The sequence below is a fragment of the Haemaphysalis longicornis genome, unplaced genomic scaffold, assembly GCF_048455015.1.
Source record: "Haemaphysalis longicornis isolate Haplotype H1 unplaced genomic scaffold, Haemaphysalis longicornis Haplotype H1 scaffold_10, whole genome shotgun sequence".
Lineage (NCBI taxonomy): Eukaryota > Metazoa > Arthropoda > Arachnida > Ixodida > Ixodidae > Haemaphysalis > Haemaphysalis longicornis.
Window position 1 is genome coordinate 71,208,043 of NW_027526204.1, and position 15,700 is coordinate 71,223,742.

General features: G+C 50.9%; 1 protein-coding gene across 3 annotated transcripts in view; it reads left to right on the forward strand.

Annotated features, from left to right (window-relative positions):
• Positions 1–15,700, forward strand: part of Adamts-a (ADAM metallopeptidase with thrombospondin type 1 motif A) — a 379,948-nt gene that overhangs the window by 301,768 nt on the left and 62,480 nt on the right. For all 3 annotated transcript variants that reach the window (XM_077689813.1, XM_077689812.1, XM_077689814.1), the window contains exon 4: positions 8,511–8,683. In XM_077689813.1, coding sequence (XP_077545939.1) covers positions 8,511–8,683 — 173 coding nt within the window. The remainder of the gene's footprint in view (positions 1–8,510; positions 8,684–15,700) is intronic.

Here is a 15,700-nt window from a genome sequence, read left to right on the forward strand (position 1 = left end):
GTACGCCTCGTTCGGACCACCAGGAGAATAATATGCAGCTTGTCCAGCATGGTTAATGGCTGGATGATACGTGCATCGAGAAGATTTCCAAGGTTGTTCAGCCCTCTGGAGCTGATATTTCATCCGATAGGACTTTCCTCTTAATCACGGGGCTTACGGTATTTAGGGTCGCTGGGCCAGCAACTGTTGCGGCGCATATTCCCTGTTATTCGGTTTCAACCACGCGCAACTGATGGCTCGGGCTCGGCGTCCGCAATAGGCGTGGATAAGAACGTACCGGCGGGGGCTCCTGGGGGAGCGAGTGTCTCTCCAGGTAGGCATCGCTCCAGTGGGACCACGCTTGAGGGTCCTGCTGCTGAAGGGCATAGCTGGGCGCCGGCTGGCTTTCTGGCAGGGCAGCCAGTGGACGCTGCGCTTGCGGCCGGACCTCAATCCTTGGCGGCCGCCCCTTCGCCGTCAAGAGTTGCCTAGTGGTGTTGCTGTCGACGCTGAGGGAGTCCGAGTAGTGCGACCTGTCGAAAGGCCCCGGGTACGCTCCTACCATCGGGATGGACATTGCGGCGCCGCGCGTTGGCAGAAACTCAGCTCAGTCTGGACCCTCAGCTCAGTGGGAGCTCAGACTGGGAGCTCCGCTCAGACTGGACCCTGTGGAATCCCTCGCTCAGAGCCTGCCGATCCGACGACGGTGAAGAGGGCGATCGGACTGAGGCAGGAGGGGACGATGACGATGATAGTGGCATGACGACCACGCGGCATCCTTTATTTTCTCTTCCGGCGTGCCGGTAATGCTTTTTTTTTTGTTTTGCTGCGACCCAGCAGCAGAGGGTGGTTTATTCGGGTCGGATATTTGTATTGATCAACGGCGTCATGGACATTTCTCTGACGTTCCTTTAAGCAAATATTGACGTAGGCATAAACGCCTTTCTGTCATTAAATGATATAGTTCCCTGTTTTACGCCACCTTTGTCGAGCCTTTGCGTCACCTACGCGTTTTCGAGTTGCTGTGCCCTCGCCTTAGCATGGCGTTCAAGTTTTCGCCATCTTCAGCGTCTGGGCGGCGCTTTATGTCAGCTGTGCTTTCGGCCACCCTGTCATCGCACCCAACGGTTGACTGGTTGGTTGGTTGGTTGGTTGGTTGGCTCGACCCTTGAATCAGGGCGCATAGCCACGCGGGGCATTGGCCGTGAGGCAGCCTGTAATGATTAGGTTGTGACCCGTTTTATTTTAGAGAAAAAAATGATAAAGAAAAGAAAAGATTGAGACAAAAAGGAAATCTTGGGATGTAGCAGAATAATCAGGGAAAAAATAACTAATGCAGAAATAGCAGTCTAGCAGGGCAGCCGGCCTGTCGCCGCAACAAAGGAGTGAAAGGCGAGAACAACATCTCTGTGGTAAACTCCTAGGACCAAAGCACCCAGGGAAAGAACAACGGTGGAAGATAACGGGAGGTTAAGCCGATTAAACGTGTATTCAAGGTGCCTGCGTCACATCGACGAAAACCTGCATCAATTCAAAAGAAAGTGTTCTATAGTTTCCGCAGTCTCGCCGAAAAAAACATTGAGGAGATAAAGTCTGACTAGATTTGTGTGGATAAAAAATTTAAAGGGCAATTCTGCATCGAAATTTTGTTATTGCCACCGCTGAATTTAGGCTCCTATAAGTGAGAGAGGCTGACTGACAGGTTTGAGCTACCTTCATTTTATTACGGCTTTTTCTTGGAATAACGGAACAGCTGGTGGCTCTGTGGCTCGACGTTATCGTCCAAATACTCTGGTTAACCGTCACAGTCTTTGTTCTGTTGAGACTGTGGGCGCCAAGTTTGAATAATGTGGGCAGCTATCTAGCCAGGGCAAACCGCTTTGCTATACTAGTAGCAGGCGTTTTAGCATGGGTGCATTTATAATGTGTTCTGCAGCCAGATCGCCGCAATCATCAGTTCTTGTTCGTCCATGGTCAACCGGAACTGGCTCACAATTGTCTCACACTTTCTCGTCTTCGCGTCGGGTGCGGTCATTGTGTAACCTCAAAGTAGAGTCCTAAAAAAACGCTCGAGTCTCGTTTCTCCTACGCCCCCACTTGTAGCAGCAACCCTCAAATTCACACCGTCACTAATTTTCAGGGTGGCTAGGGTTTGACTATTATTCCCCGTTAAATAATAACCCATTGACTTCGGGTTTTGTCAGTCAATAAACTGAATGCCTTTGTGGTAATTCCAAGGCTACAGGTCTACTTGGCCTGTGGGAACTCTTGCCGAGATGCCCAGCCCCTGCCAAGATTGCCTCATCGTATCGGTCTACGGGAATGTCCACGAGTCCCCGCTGCTCCCTGAAGTCTGTCTGCACCTGCAGTATTCCGTTAGTTATGTATACCATTTACAGCTCCTCCGTTGCACTGAAAGTCCAGACCACTACCAGCATAGACGTCATAAGGGATGCAACAATAGTGAGTTACGTCATCAGGGACTTCGCGACCGAGATGACTTGGCTTCCTTTCTACCCAGGCTCCTTCGGACGCCGGACACCCATGCAGAATTAGCCCTAGAAATCCAAAGTATTTACGTTTTCTCTCTCTCCCCCCTCTTTCTCGATCGCTTGCTTGGATATTAATTCCTCACGCTTGTCGAGGCATAGATAGAGGTTTATCGGGCTGGCGCTTCCCGTGCGTTTTGCATAGTTCCTCGGCGCTACCCTTGGTTCTAGTCTGTTAACTAAAGGAGACTGTACGAGAACATCGCAATTAAGAAAGAAAGTTGTATTTCACGACGGCGATACAGAGCGCAGCAAACACAGTCCACCCCGCTGTTTCATCTGGCAACCATCGTTCGCCCGCGTTGCACCCCCCTCTCTCTCCGAGTCGTCGCAGGTGTCCCGCTAGACGCGCAACGTCGAACGAATCGCGGGCGCGCGCCGCTATGCGTCCCGTCGTGAGTCCGTTTGCGTGGCGTTTGGCTCGCCACCAGAGGTTGGCGCTTCGCCGAGTCGCCCTTCATCCCCGGCCTCGACCGAAGGCCGCTCTGTGTCGTCCTCATCGAGCGAATCCTCTTGCCCATCGCCCGTCGTGGCCCCAGGTTGGGCTTCGGCAGCCGTTTTCGGGCGCCCCTCCCCCGTGCTCGCCTTTGACGTACCCGTCTCTGTTGTATTCGGCTGCGACTCAGCTGCCGACACCGGCCGACTTGCATTGACCTCCGGCGTGGTCACTGTTCCAACCACGAACGTAGTCGGCGTCCCGGACCCCAACGGAGCTTCTGGACCCTGCGTCCGGGCGGCCTTTTTGGCTCCTAACTTCCTCTTCCCCTTTTCAATCCTGTAGCTGCCGAAGCTCCGCGTTTTCGGGCCACTGCGCCCTCGCGGTAGCCTGGCGCCCGCGCTGTTGTCACCTTCGACGCCAGAACGCCGCTGTGCGTCCTCCGGGCTTCCGGCCGCCTTGCCGTCGACCGCTTTCGTGGTTGTGTCCCGCTCCGGCTTTGGCGCCAGGGGTGTGGACGCTTCGGGAAGGCGAGGTCGTTCCGGCATCGCGTCGCTACTTCCGGGGCCGGAAGTTGTCCCGTTTCCGGGGGTCGTGTTGTTCTTTCCGTTTCTGCAGGGGCAGTCGTCCTCCGCTTTCTTGGGCGCTACGCTCTTGAACAGGAAGACGCTGCTACTGCTGCTGCTGTTGTCGACCGGTTCCAACATCAGGGTGATGGCTCCGGCAACGAGGATCGTCAGAACGATGGCCGTTGCCGGAAACACCCAGAGCTTGAGGTTGCTTGCGCGAAAAGAAAAATGAGGAAAATATGTCAGGGTGCGCATAAGGAAGACCCTTCGTGAAGATTCGCAAGCGCGAGCCATTGCAAGTATGCGATAATCCCTGAAACGGTTTATATTACTTTTCGACCATCGAACGGTGGCGAATTCCTAACGCGGCTCACGGCGGGAAAGATTTCCCCCAAGCTCAAAATTCTACGCTTTCACCGATAGCCGCGTTTCGGAACTACCAATGTCGCGGCATTTAATGCCCGTCAGCCGCACTTCTTTGCACGCAAGAAGAATGGGGCGATGCGATATTGGTGCAAAATTAATAAACGACGACAAGTAGCGTGATATGCTAGTGAGACTTATCTCAATCATAGCCGTAGAGACCCGACGCGAACGCCGTGTAAACAAGAGCGAAGCTTCAGAGGAGGCAAGACAAAGTGGCAGGGCTGAGGTTTCAGCTCGCAGCGGACGTCTCATGATTAGCATTACTTGGTTCAGTTGGCGAGGGCCGCGTGACCAAATCGCGTGGCCTGAACCCGTCGGCAAAATTCTGCTTGACGGGCGGTTTCCTAGATGGCGCTGCGCATGTGCTTGGCGGCTGCCTCGCTGGCGATTCACTAGATGGCGCAAGCTCGCCTAAGGTGTGTAGTTTGTACTCGAGGGTATAGAAACACAGAAAGCGACATTCGATGGCATAACTTCGATGGTGAGAAGTGGCGCTCACGCTTTCTCACATTACAAGCTAAAAAAACCTTCAGCCCCTGCAGTATTTTTCGGGCATCATCATCATCATCATCATCATAATCATCATCATTTTACTCATCGTCATCATAATCGGAGCAAATTCCCCACTCGAATCCCTGGCGTACGTCCATGGGGGCGTCGCGATGGAAGTGTTGAGAGATCGTCCTAACGCTGCTAAGTCCTATAGTTTTATTATTATTAACTTTATAGAGTTTTATAATAACTATAGTTTTATTTTAATATTATTACTGTAAATGTTTAAATATATTTACTAATTCCCCGACTCTCTTTCGCAAGCCATGTCCGTGAGCTTGTCATTCCATAACTGTACGCTTTTTCATTATTGCATTCTTCGTGAAGCGCGAGCAACATAAACGTTTTTCCTTCTTTATTTTTTTTTATTTTCTAGTACGCTTCCATGTACACACTCCTTTTATGCTGTTTATCTCAAGTGGTTGCCATCTTAGATCACTCCGTTTATGTACGGCGTACATTATTATATCTGCGTATTTCTCTTGCCGGTCTGTGTAGATGTGTCAATAACCGTTCGCGCGCATTGCCCTATTCTATAGGCACTATATTTTGTATAAAGCGTGTAAGTTTCGTTCAGTGTAACCAATGCTATTTTCTTTTATCGTGTAAAATGTGCCCATCTTGCGTCGCCTGCTTCCTTTGTTTTTGTTTTTTTTTGTTCTTTCTCGTGCGCCAACACAAAGGCCCAACGGCTGTTCTTGGAGACACTAATAAACATTGATTGATTATCGTACACTGGAGGATGAGGGCCAATCATTAACTTCCAACTGCTTTTTTTTTTGCCACCGAGTTTTCCGGCGTATCATACCCCATCGAGTTATTGGGCTTCTAGTTCTAGTTCTTCACACCGGGCCCTAGAATTTAGCCCTATAAATGGAACAGTATTGAGCGCCGCTAATACGAGAGCCCGCGTTCCACGTCAGTGGAAATTCATTGACCGCTTTCTCCACATTCGATGTCGAATAGACTTGCTGTAAGGTCGGACAACGCGGATAGGTGTTGGCATACCTGTCCTCGTCGGATTCCGTGCCGGCCGACGACGACGACCCCTTGCGGAAGCCGGCGTTCGCGTGCCCGAAGCCGGGCTGTTCCTTCTTTCCGCGGGTTCCCTTGCGACGAGCCTTCTTGCGGTCCTTCTTGTGCCGTTTGCTGATGGCCTTCGTGCTTGTGGTGGTGCTCACTGTGGTGGAGCTACTGGTCGTGCTTCTGGTGCCGAAAGTGGCCGCGTCGACCTCCGACGCTGAGGTCGACGAGCTGCTGTCGCTCGAGTCTCTGGACGCCGCGCGCTTCTTCCGGCCAGCGCCAGGGACAGGCGCCAGCGGCGCAGGGACAGGCGCCAGCGGCGCAGAGACAGGCGCGAGCGGCGCCTGTCCCTGCGGTTGTTGCGGCTTCGCCTTCTCCCCACCGTGCTTCCCCGCCCTGGCTGAGGATCCGACGGGCGCCAGTTGCATCTCGCTGCTGGGTCAGCCATTATTAAAGCGAAAGCTTTGTTAGTGGTATCGATGGCGTCCTGTCAAAAAACTATTGCATTTACACATAGACCGGTTGGTCGACCTGAAAGGTCTGACAAGATCCCCGTGCACGCGTGGTGCGTGCATGAGTTAACCGGGATTCTACTGTGTCAAAACGGTTTCTTTAAAATCTCGAACAAGGAACTGTTCCAGATAAGACAACAGACGCATTGATCATGAAGAAGGGGTTTACCTTTAGCTCATGAATCATGCATCGGTATGTATTTATACATTTAAATCGTTCAAAGATGCGCTTACTTAGAGCGCGAAAAATCGTCGCATGGATTCGTTCTTCGTTCGGGACTTGGATCTTCGAAGGATTGACGATCGATTAAACGCATTTTCAGCGAAGGTTTTCACGCACTTTTGGCGCAGTTTCGGTGTCAGAAAGCTTTCGCGCTTCTCTCAACTCTCTTTAGGAAGGGGTGGCAAAGTTTTTCAGACTATTCGATTTTAAAAATTGCAAACAGCTTAGCCTCGCTCGCTCGTAGCCGTTAAGCACAGACTGCAAAGCTTTTCGTCCTGGTCGAACGATGTTAAGCCAAATTTGTAGAGCGATAGCTTGGCATTCACTCCGAGAGGGCAAAGCGAATGTGCACACAATTGCACCCCGAGAAAAAAAAAACACAGACACATCTGCTCGACGCAGTCCCCGCTCTAAATACGAACGCACAGTAAACTGTCAACCTGCCGTGAGTTTTCAGAGCTGAAACACATTATCTTCACCGGAAGTTCGACGCCTCAAATACACGGGCGATGTCCCCCAATATCCTTGATGGCGCTTTCAGAACTAAACTCGTCGGCTGTACGCAATTCGATGCCATTCTAGGCACACTGGGATATCTGCCGAGAGAGGATATGTACGACGTATGCTAGTTATGTTACGTAAGGATAGATTGGGTTCGGTTAATTTTGGTTCCGTTGGGGTAGGGTAAGTTAGGTTCGGTTAGGGTAAGTTAGGTTGGGTTGGGTTGGGTTGGGTTAGGGTAAGTAAGATTGGGTTGGGTTAGGTTTGGTTGGGTTGGGTTAGGGTAAGTTAGGTTGGGTTGGGTTAGGTTAGGTTAAATGTCCCGATGCACAAGGATCCCGCTTTACATTCAACTTGATAAGAAGCGGCATGTACATTAAACAACCGGGTACATGTCTGCTGAACGAAAATCTGAAGAAGGGGTTCAATAACATTGTAAAAAATACTGCTATGAACGGTTCTGATGGAGGCGAAAAGCAAAAACGCCCGTGTGTACAAGATTTCGGCGCACGTTAAAGATCTCCGGGTGGTCAAAATTAATCCGGAGCCCTCCACTACGGCGCGACTCATCGCCTGCGTTGCGTCGGCGCGTTAATCCCTACAATCAATCAACACTGATATGAAAGGCGGCTCCATGTAGGTTGCCATAACCGACGAGAAACGCACGAGCCTTACCTTCGGGTAACTCGGTGTACAGCTGGGCTGTAGTGCTGGCGTGTGCCAACGCAAATTTAGTCCCTAGCACGGCGGCCTGGTAGAAAAGTCGGACGACCGGCAGAAGCAGCGGGATACCTTGTTAGGCTTGCTTCGAAGCCCCGGTTGGCAGCTCGCGCGGGGTCCGAATTTGGGCCAAACGCGCGTGGTAAGATGATCGTGCGTTCCAGTGATGATGATCAGACGGTTGGTAGGCCAGTTGATTAATAGTCACGCCAGTAACGCCCATTGGTGTCGTCAGCAAAGAAAACAGGCGTAGGCCGGGCATTTCTTGCCTTCAACTCGGCTGCACTTGATGATGTTAGGTGCGTGAGTCTTGCTTGTCCGACTTAATTGGTCCAAATTTAATGTATGGCTGCAGTTTGCACAATGTTGGCAACCGACAAAGGAAAGGGCATACGGGCTTTCTGATTGTCAAGTGATAAAGACAGTCTTTAGGAATGACCCCGCGGCACGACGTTCTTTCACTAGAATCATGCATATAAGCAGCTTTTAACGTTGGAACTTTGGATGTTTCTAAAATTGAAAGTTTGTGGAAGATGAAACATTAGAACAGGTAAAAATGCCACTTGCCTTGCAGTGTATTTTGTAGTCAGCGGTTTTCACTGCCTATAGCTTTAATTTGCACGAAATTGGCTGGTGGTCACGTTGACCTCCGCTACGCCCTTGTAGACATTCGAACTGCAGGAATAGTGTACGTCTTTGTTGGATTTACGTCCAACGGCACAGGTGACCCCCTTGGGGCTACATTTTCGATTGCAAGAAAGCTTAGTGCACGCTTGCCAAGACGCACTGTCATTCAGGAATGATCCACCCCAAAACGCGATGTGTCTTGCGGTCAGAACTACAAGCCTGGCTGGCATCTTTTTATTCGCCAGATGGCATAACACGCAGCACGTCCTCATACGTAAATGCTTGGCTTCGTATGCTGCCCTGGCATCAACGTTTCTGTTGCTTCCTATTGTCGTGTAGACCTGGGTGTGAGTTCGACGATTAACCGCGTCCACTTTGCCCCTTCTCTCGCAGCCCGGTGGCGCGACGACGGCAGCAGGCGGCGGACGCACTACGCGGGCCACCGTCGGCGGCGGCGCTCGTACTCGCTGGAACAGCACGTGGAGGTGCTGGTGGCGGCCGACAGCAAGATGGCCCGGTACCACGGCAAGAACCTCAAGCACTACATACTCACGCTCATGGCTGCGGTGAGCAACCACCACCCGACCCATTTTTTCCCGTAGTCTCCTCGTCAGTTACTGGTTCTACCTCTGTGTGCGCGGATTCCTGTACACGTGGTGTGTGCGCAGGAGGCCGTACAGGACACATACCACGTGTACACGTTGTACGTGTTCTGCAAGAACTCTTGTACAAATACAGTGTGTATCCGCCATGGTGGCTTATTCGCTAAAGCGTTGTGCTGCAGAGTCCAAAGGACGCCGGTTTGATCCCGGCCAAGGTGGCGGATTTTGTGATGGAGGCGAAACGCGAAAACGCCCGTGTGTCGAGATTTCGGCGCGTGTTAAAGATCTCCAGGTGGTCACAATTAACCCGGAGTCCTCCACTACGGCGCGCCTAAGGCTATGTTCAGACTACCGACGCAAAAGCCATATCGTGATCTATGGACGTAAAAAAAACGGCGTGTCGCGCAGTTCGGCCGGCTGAGACGTGAAATGACGTCATTTCTAAAAGTTAGTACGACAGTTGCACCAACAGTCTGAACCGGGCCTGCGGCGCGCGTTAAATATATCCAGATGGTCACAATTAACCCGGAGCCCTCACGGCGCACCTAATAGCGCAGTTGTATAGCTTCGGCGCGTTAGACCCTGCGATCATCAAATACCATAAGTATGCCCTTTATTCTCTATCCTGCTCATATCACAGTGCGCACGGCCTCCTTCACTCATGGTATGTGTGCAGGTATCCTTACAGGACACAATTATGCGCACATGGTATGTGTGTCCGGCACGTTGTATGTACCTCCTCTACATACATACCACGCCCGCCATCTCTCCGCTTTTTATTTTCTTTCTTGCTTTTTCGAATTCCTCTAGACTCGGTCGTACAACCTCCCGCCGCTCTTCAGCTTCTTCCAAAGGCGAATCCACGGCGGATGGGATTTGTAGTTTGGCTTCCAGGTGCCTTACGACGCGGCGCGGCTGATTTGTGAAGCCCGTGACTCCGCGGAACTGCAGCTCGTCATCCGAATAGCACAAGAAAGCCACGAGCGTGGACGTTTATTTTTACATGCGACGACAGCAACAACAACTACCAAAAATGTGGTTGATCCTTCTTTCATAGGAATCGGTAGAACAGGAAAGGGAAATGTGCCTTCCCAAGAGCATTTGAATGTTTATTGTGCATCGATATGAACTTGCACATCGCTATTTATATTTCGTCGGTATGGCACCGTTAGACGCATCAACATTAGACACTGGATTGCACTCGCCGGAACATCGCGTAAATCCGATTGAAACCGCTGGAACTCGCAAACCGTGCGAACGAAACCGAGTGGGTTGTCAGCGAATCGTTTGGTGAAGTCACAGTCCGTTACAGTGAAAGGAGCATGATTTGCGGGTCGGAAGCAGTCTTGTGGGTGTGCTTGCTGGCGGGTTGCTTCGGCAAAGTTGCGACCACATTGGTCCTGCTCCGTGGCGTGTACGCCGGAGCCTTGCGTTGCGACGAGCTCAGCTTGTGGAACGTGGCGGCGGCGTTCAACATATACTATAGGTGGCGGACGGATAAACACAGCAACTTTCGCTGCTATACTCTGCTCTATGGAGGCGCCAACTATCGCCGCTCATTAGCGTCATGACGCACTACTTCACTTCACCTCTCCTAGACGGAAGCACCATCTGAATAGTGAAATTAGAGGGAAGGACATAAGGCGCGTTCGTACAGCCACTCAGGCTGTGCAGGCTTCATGGCTTAGTTGGCAGAGCGTTTAACACCTCCCGTTGCGGCCATACTGATCGTGGGCTCGAATCCTAGCGCCGCCGCGCCAATGAAACTTTTTCTGGTGATGTCATTTCCGTGACGGATATGACGTCAGTCAGGATTGTGTACCCCGGCATAAAACAGTTTCGCGTTAAAAATGAAAAGAAAATTGTTCGTATCTGTGCAAGAAAACACCGAGACCTTGTTCTGTGTGCTCGAGGGGGAGTCGTAACCTCGTCCGAGGAGATTAAGAAGCACGATCGCCGACGAGGAGCCACGGCGGGGCTACACGCATTTTATCTAGGCTTTTTAGCAGCTCGGTCAATGAAAGGCAGAGACGCACACCACAGACGCTTACGGAGGCGAAGAACATCGGGAAAAGCACCAAATAATGCTCCGAATATTTAAACTGTTTGTTGTTTCTCGTCTTAATGCAAACTACGAAAGCTGGGCTGAAAGCTGAAATGGATGCCGAGTACGGTCGACGAGATGTCGCTGAAACGCCGATCACTGATGCCGCTTTCTTCTCGCTGCATTTATCGGCAAAACGGTATGCTTTACCTAGCGAGCGGCTACGTTGAAGACTACCATGGGTTCTGAATGTGCGCTTAGCCATCCACCACGGTGCTGCTCGCGATAGCCTTGGTATACTTTCGGCACTCAAAACCCCAACTTCGCAGCCTTTTTATTCAATGCGAACGCATCCAATGGCTACTTGGAGTAAATAGCGGGCGTTTGACGTCTGTAGAAGGGAAACGACTCCTAATCACTCAAATGCGTTCCACAGCGCGCCCTGCGCGAGCAACTCTGCGCTATAGTATACGAATCGTACCGCTATCGAGTCTGAAGCCTCTACATCATTGACAGCCGCAACTTCGGATGTAGCGAAAGGGGCCCATACGACCACAGATACCGCGAATCAAAACTCGAAGCCACGGCAAGAATCGCAAAACTCCAGGGCTCCTCACACAACCGTTAGACGATCGTTAATGTCTTCCCATTCACAACTCGTACGAACATGCTTAGGTGACCTCTGCTTAGTTGACCTCGGAATTTATCTTGTACCCTGCCACCCTGCCTATTTTACCGTTACCGCGCACCCGATTGAAAGAAAACGCTTAAAACAAACCAAAAAATATCCTGCACCCCTCCGTCTAACGACGACGATGGTTAAACGCGAAGCCTTCTCGTGACGGATTCTTTGGTTGTCTTCTCAGTTTGGACTGAGCTGCGACCACGTCGAAATGAAGCAATCGGATAGACGCTGGCTTCATAACACGCAGTACGCAGGTTCGATTCCGGTCACGGGGAGCGTTTTTTTTTTCTTTTACTGCACCCACGATCATTCATCATCATCGTCAGAGAAGGTTGGCTTTCCTGCACGGCGTTCTCCCTTTACAGACGCCATCAGGGAGAACACGAAAGCTTCGCTTTAACAAAAAATTCTGGCGGTGCTTGTTCTGTTTACTGCATGCACGGGATTACTGTCATGCCCATTATCGTCAAAGTCGGGATTTATTAATTGTTTGTGGGATTTAACGCGCCGAAGCTACTCGTCGGCTATGAGCCCCGCAGTATTGGAGGGTTCCAGATTAATTTTGAGTACATGAGTTTCTTTGACAACCGCCTAAATCTCGACACACTGGCGTTTTTGCTTTTCGCCGCCACCGGGAAAGCAGCCATCGCTGCTGGGATCAAGCCCGCGCCCTTGGATGAGCTCAGCAGCACAACGCCTTAGCCACTGAGCCACCGCGGCGGGTCATCTTAGTCGTCGTCAGTGCATCAAGATCGTCTCGCGAACTCCCGAAGAATGCTCCTCAGATTAAAGGAAGAGTCCTTGGCCCAACACCAGTGCTGACAGCTGACGAGGTCCACAGACCGCGGCAGGCTGTAGTGCAGAAGCTCGCTTTTGTGTGTACGTGTCTGAACACGACAGGATCCACGCTCGTTTCAATGCGGTGCCGTGTAGCGCCTGTGACGTTTGTCCGTCGCACGCGGTTCCTGCCCGGCAAAGACAGGGGGCCGTTTGTTCTGGCCGGTTCGGTTTGTAACTCTTTAAAGCGTTGCCCGCGCGAAAAGTGATCCGCACGATTTGACAGGCGTCGCGGCGCTTTTTGGACGCAGCCCAACAAGCGCGGTTGGTGACGTATATGCGACACGTCGCGGGGCGAAAACCGTCTGCCGCTGTTTAGCGTCGTCTGCAGCACCCGGGGCGGCTTCTCGGCGTTCTTTTGCGTCTCTTGCGTCACATTCTCGCTTGAGGGGTGTCTCCTCGTGACAAGACGGCTGGCGTCATCACTTTCTGTCGTCGTACTATCTTACGTCCTCGACCCCCTACTTTCCCTTTAAATACTGAATTCTCGCTTCTGGCACGACGGTGCACTTTTGCGCGCTGCTCAATTTCGTTTGAAGAGCCACCGCCGTGGGTCGTGACGCGTGGGCTTAGCGATTTTCGGTCTTTACGAGTTGTAGTAAGCGATACCAAAATGTTTAGAGTAGTTTGAACTAATGAGTACGTTTTATTCCTTCAAGCGATCGCCGCTATGTCGAGTAAGCAGATTGTAAGTCACTCGCTCAACCGGCCAGCGAGAAACTTACGACCAAACCTCATGGTCACCTGAAGTGTGTTCATTAAAATCAGGGTGAATTGGGCTTCCGTAAAATGTCACTGCTCCCTCGTTTTTTTGTAGGCATAATTCTGTTATCAGCGAAGGGGTTGTATATGGGATGGGATAGTAACAAGTTTAATATTAAATAAGAGCTTTCGGGTCGCTGGGTGATTTGAGGAAATAATCAGTGCTGGACCTTCGAAGCTAACTAACAGGAGGCTCTTACCCTCGAAAACTTCTCGATGAAATAGGTGGGCTCTTATGAACTTATCTCGACGTACGCGCTGTACCTGGAGGCAAATCAACGTCCTCTGTGATCTAGAAGCTGACATGTCTAAACCTGTTGAAGCAGCGATCCCGGCAACATTCGCTTTGTGAGCAATGGGAGTCAATTTATTTACAGTTCTCAATTCTACCCATATATAAGTGCGCATTAGAAGTTGAAATTGAAATTGAAATGTCTTCCGCAACAATAAAATGTTACGTTGAGGACAGGCAAAAGCTGTGGAAACAGCTTGAAAGCCCCTGGCCCCCTTGAACACGGGGCGGCATACAAAACATGCGGCTAAGCTACGAAAGACTTCTTAGGAATCACATTGAAGTTTTGCATTGTCACTTGAACACTTATAAATGAAGATACAAGCACAAGTCTCCGCAGCATATCATTATACAAACATTAGGCGGAGTTTTTTTACTGGTATACAGGATACGTCCATGTTTGTTGCGGTTAATATACGGTTTAAAACTGTAGGTAATTGAAATTTTAACATTTGATTTGCATAATTTGTTCTGCACTTAGCGACATGTCACGCTTCAGGATGGCGTACATTATATGACGGGGCGTTTTTCTTTAAATTTGGTATGCTGGTTACAGCGTCATTATTTTTCAACAAACCTAGTTTATATGAATGACATAATTTATATTCGTACATTGATGGAACCTGATATTTCTAAATAAGCCTGGAAATCTAAGAATTGATCAGGTTTAGGCGAAAGAAAAAAATAGAGAAAAGGAACGAAGTGGCAATCATTTCAGCATTTTAGACCCGCTTTTAGAGCAGCGCCATGTCATCGACGTTACCACGAAGGCATACTTGACGACGCGGTGTCCTTACAGAGTCCTGTAATCGAACCTCCAAAGTGCACGGCCGGCATTTAAAAGTCGAGCGCGCTCTCCAGGCGTTGGCAGTCCGCGTCTGTTGGACCGGTCGGTCGCGGCGTCTGCATTCTCCGAGTGTCCCCGTGAATGATTTAGGGTGCTTGCAACCTGCCCCGTCGGGCGATGAGAGACTGCAGGGCTGCCCCGCCCAGGCCCTTTAGACTCCCAGAATAGGTCCGCTCCGCTCCGTCACAAATTTGGTCGTCTGTCACATCCTCTCTTGCTTTATTTTTTTGCTCGCCCACATTTTCTCCTTCTTCCAAGTTTGAGTTATACTTCGTGTCGCCCTACTCTGCGCAGCGCTTTCGAAGCTGCGAAGTGTACGCAGGCGCTGCTGACAATTCCCAAAAGAAAATAGTCCCGGAACGTGTCGTCTGCTTTCTACGCGTGGTAGCAGACTACACCGGTCGGCGGAGGAACACATTGCGTGTTGTCACATCCGCACTCCTGAACGGTTGTTTGAAGCTCCGAAGTGCACACAGGCGCAGCCAATAATTCCCAAAGGAAAATAGCCCCGAAACGGGTCGTCTGCTGTCTCGGTAGCAGACGACGCTGTTGCGAATAGTCGGCGGAGGAACACGTCGAGTGTTGTCACATCCGCGCTTCTGATGGGTCGTTTGAAGCTGCGAAGTGTACACAGGCGCTGCCAACAATTTCCAAACGAAAATAGTTCCGAAATGTGTCGTCTGCTTGCTTACTTGTCGTAGCAGACGACGGAACGGCGAATTGTTGGCGGACGAAGACATTGCGTAGTACGTCCGCGCTTCTGATTGGTCCACGTCGTCTGTCGCCTCGGCTGCGCTACACGGCGTTCGGGAAACGGAGTAGACAGGCGATGCCTCATTGCCCGAGTTATGAATGCGCTCGTGCCGCTTCATTGAGCTTTCTATAACCGAGTCTCGGAGGGACTTGCGTCTTGGGAAGGCCTCGGCTGCGCGGGCCAGTCCGGAAATGGGCAAGCCATGCAGGACGCAAAAGAAAACAAAACGAAGGAACGCTGCGCCGAACGTTCGGCCGTGCGTAAATCTGTCCGACGTTGTTCTGTTTGTTCTGGCGATGTTTGTGCTCGTGTTTGTTTGTTGGCCTTGCCGTCTCAAGAGCCCATTTGGTCAGGGCGCACGACAGCGTCGTATTTCGCAACACCAGTCGATCTTCGCTTTTTCCCTTCCAGTCAGTAGAGGCTGGTCTCCAAGCTCTCCGTCTCTTCTTGTCTCTTCTTGCCTATTTTTGTGTGTGTGGCTGTCAGTTTATTGCGTTTCAATTTCGCTTACAGGTATTTCGGCTGGAGCCTTGGCTCATGCTTTTTGTCGCAAATAAAAACTAAAGACTGACGGGTAGGAGGAGCCGTTGGGTTTCTTAAGCTGTTACGTCATGTGTGTCGGACAAAAAAAAAAGTACAAAAGCTCCACGAAACGAAAAGTCTTTTACTTCGCAACTTTTGCCGGCTCTCCTTCGGAGAGTTCGACGAACCACTCGTAAGCTTCGTTTTCTGTCTCTTAGACCGGCCTGAAGGGAGCGTT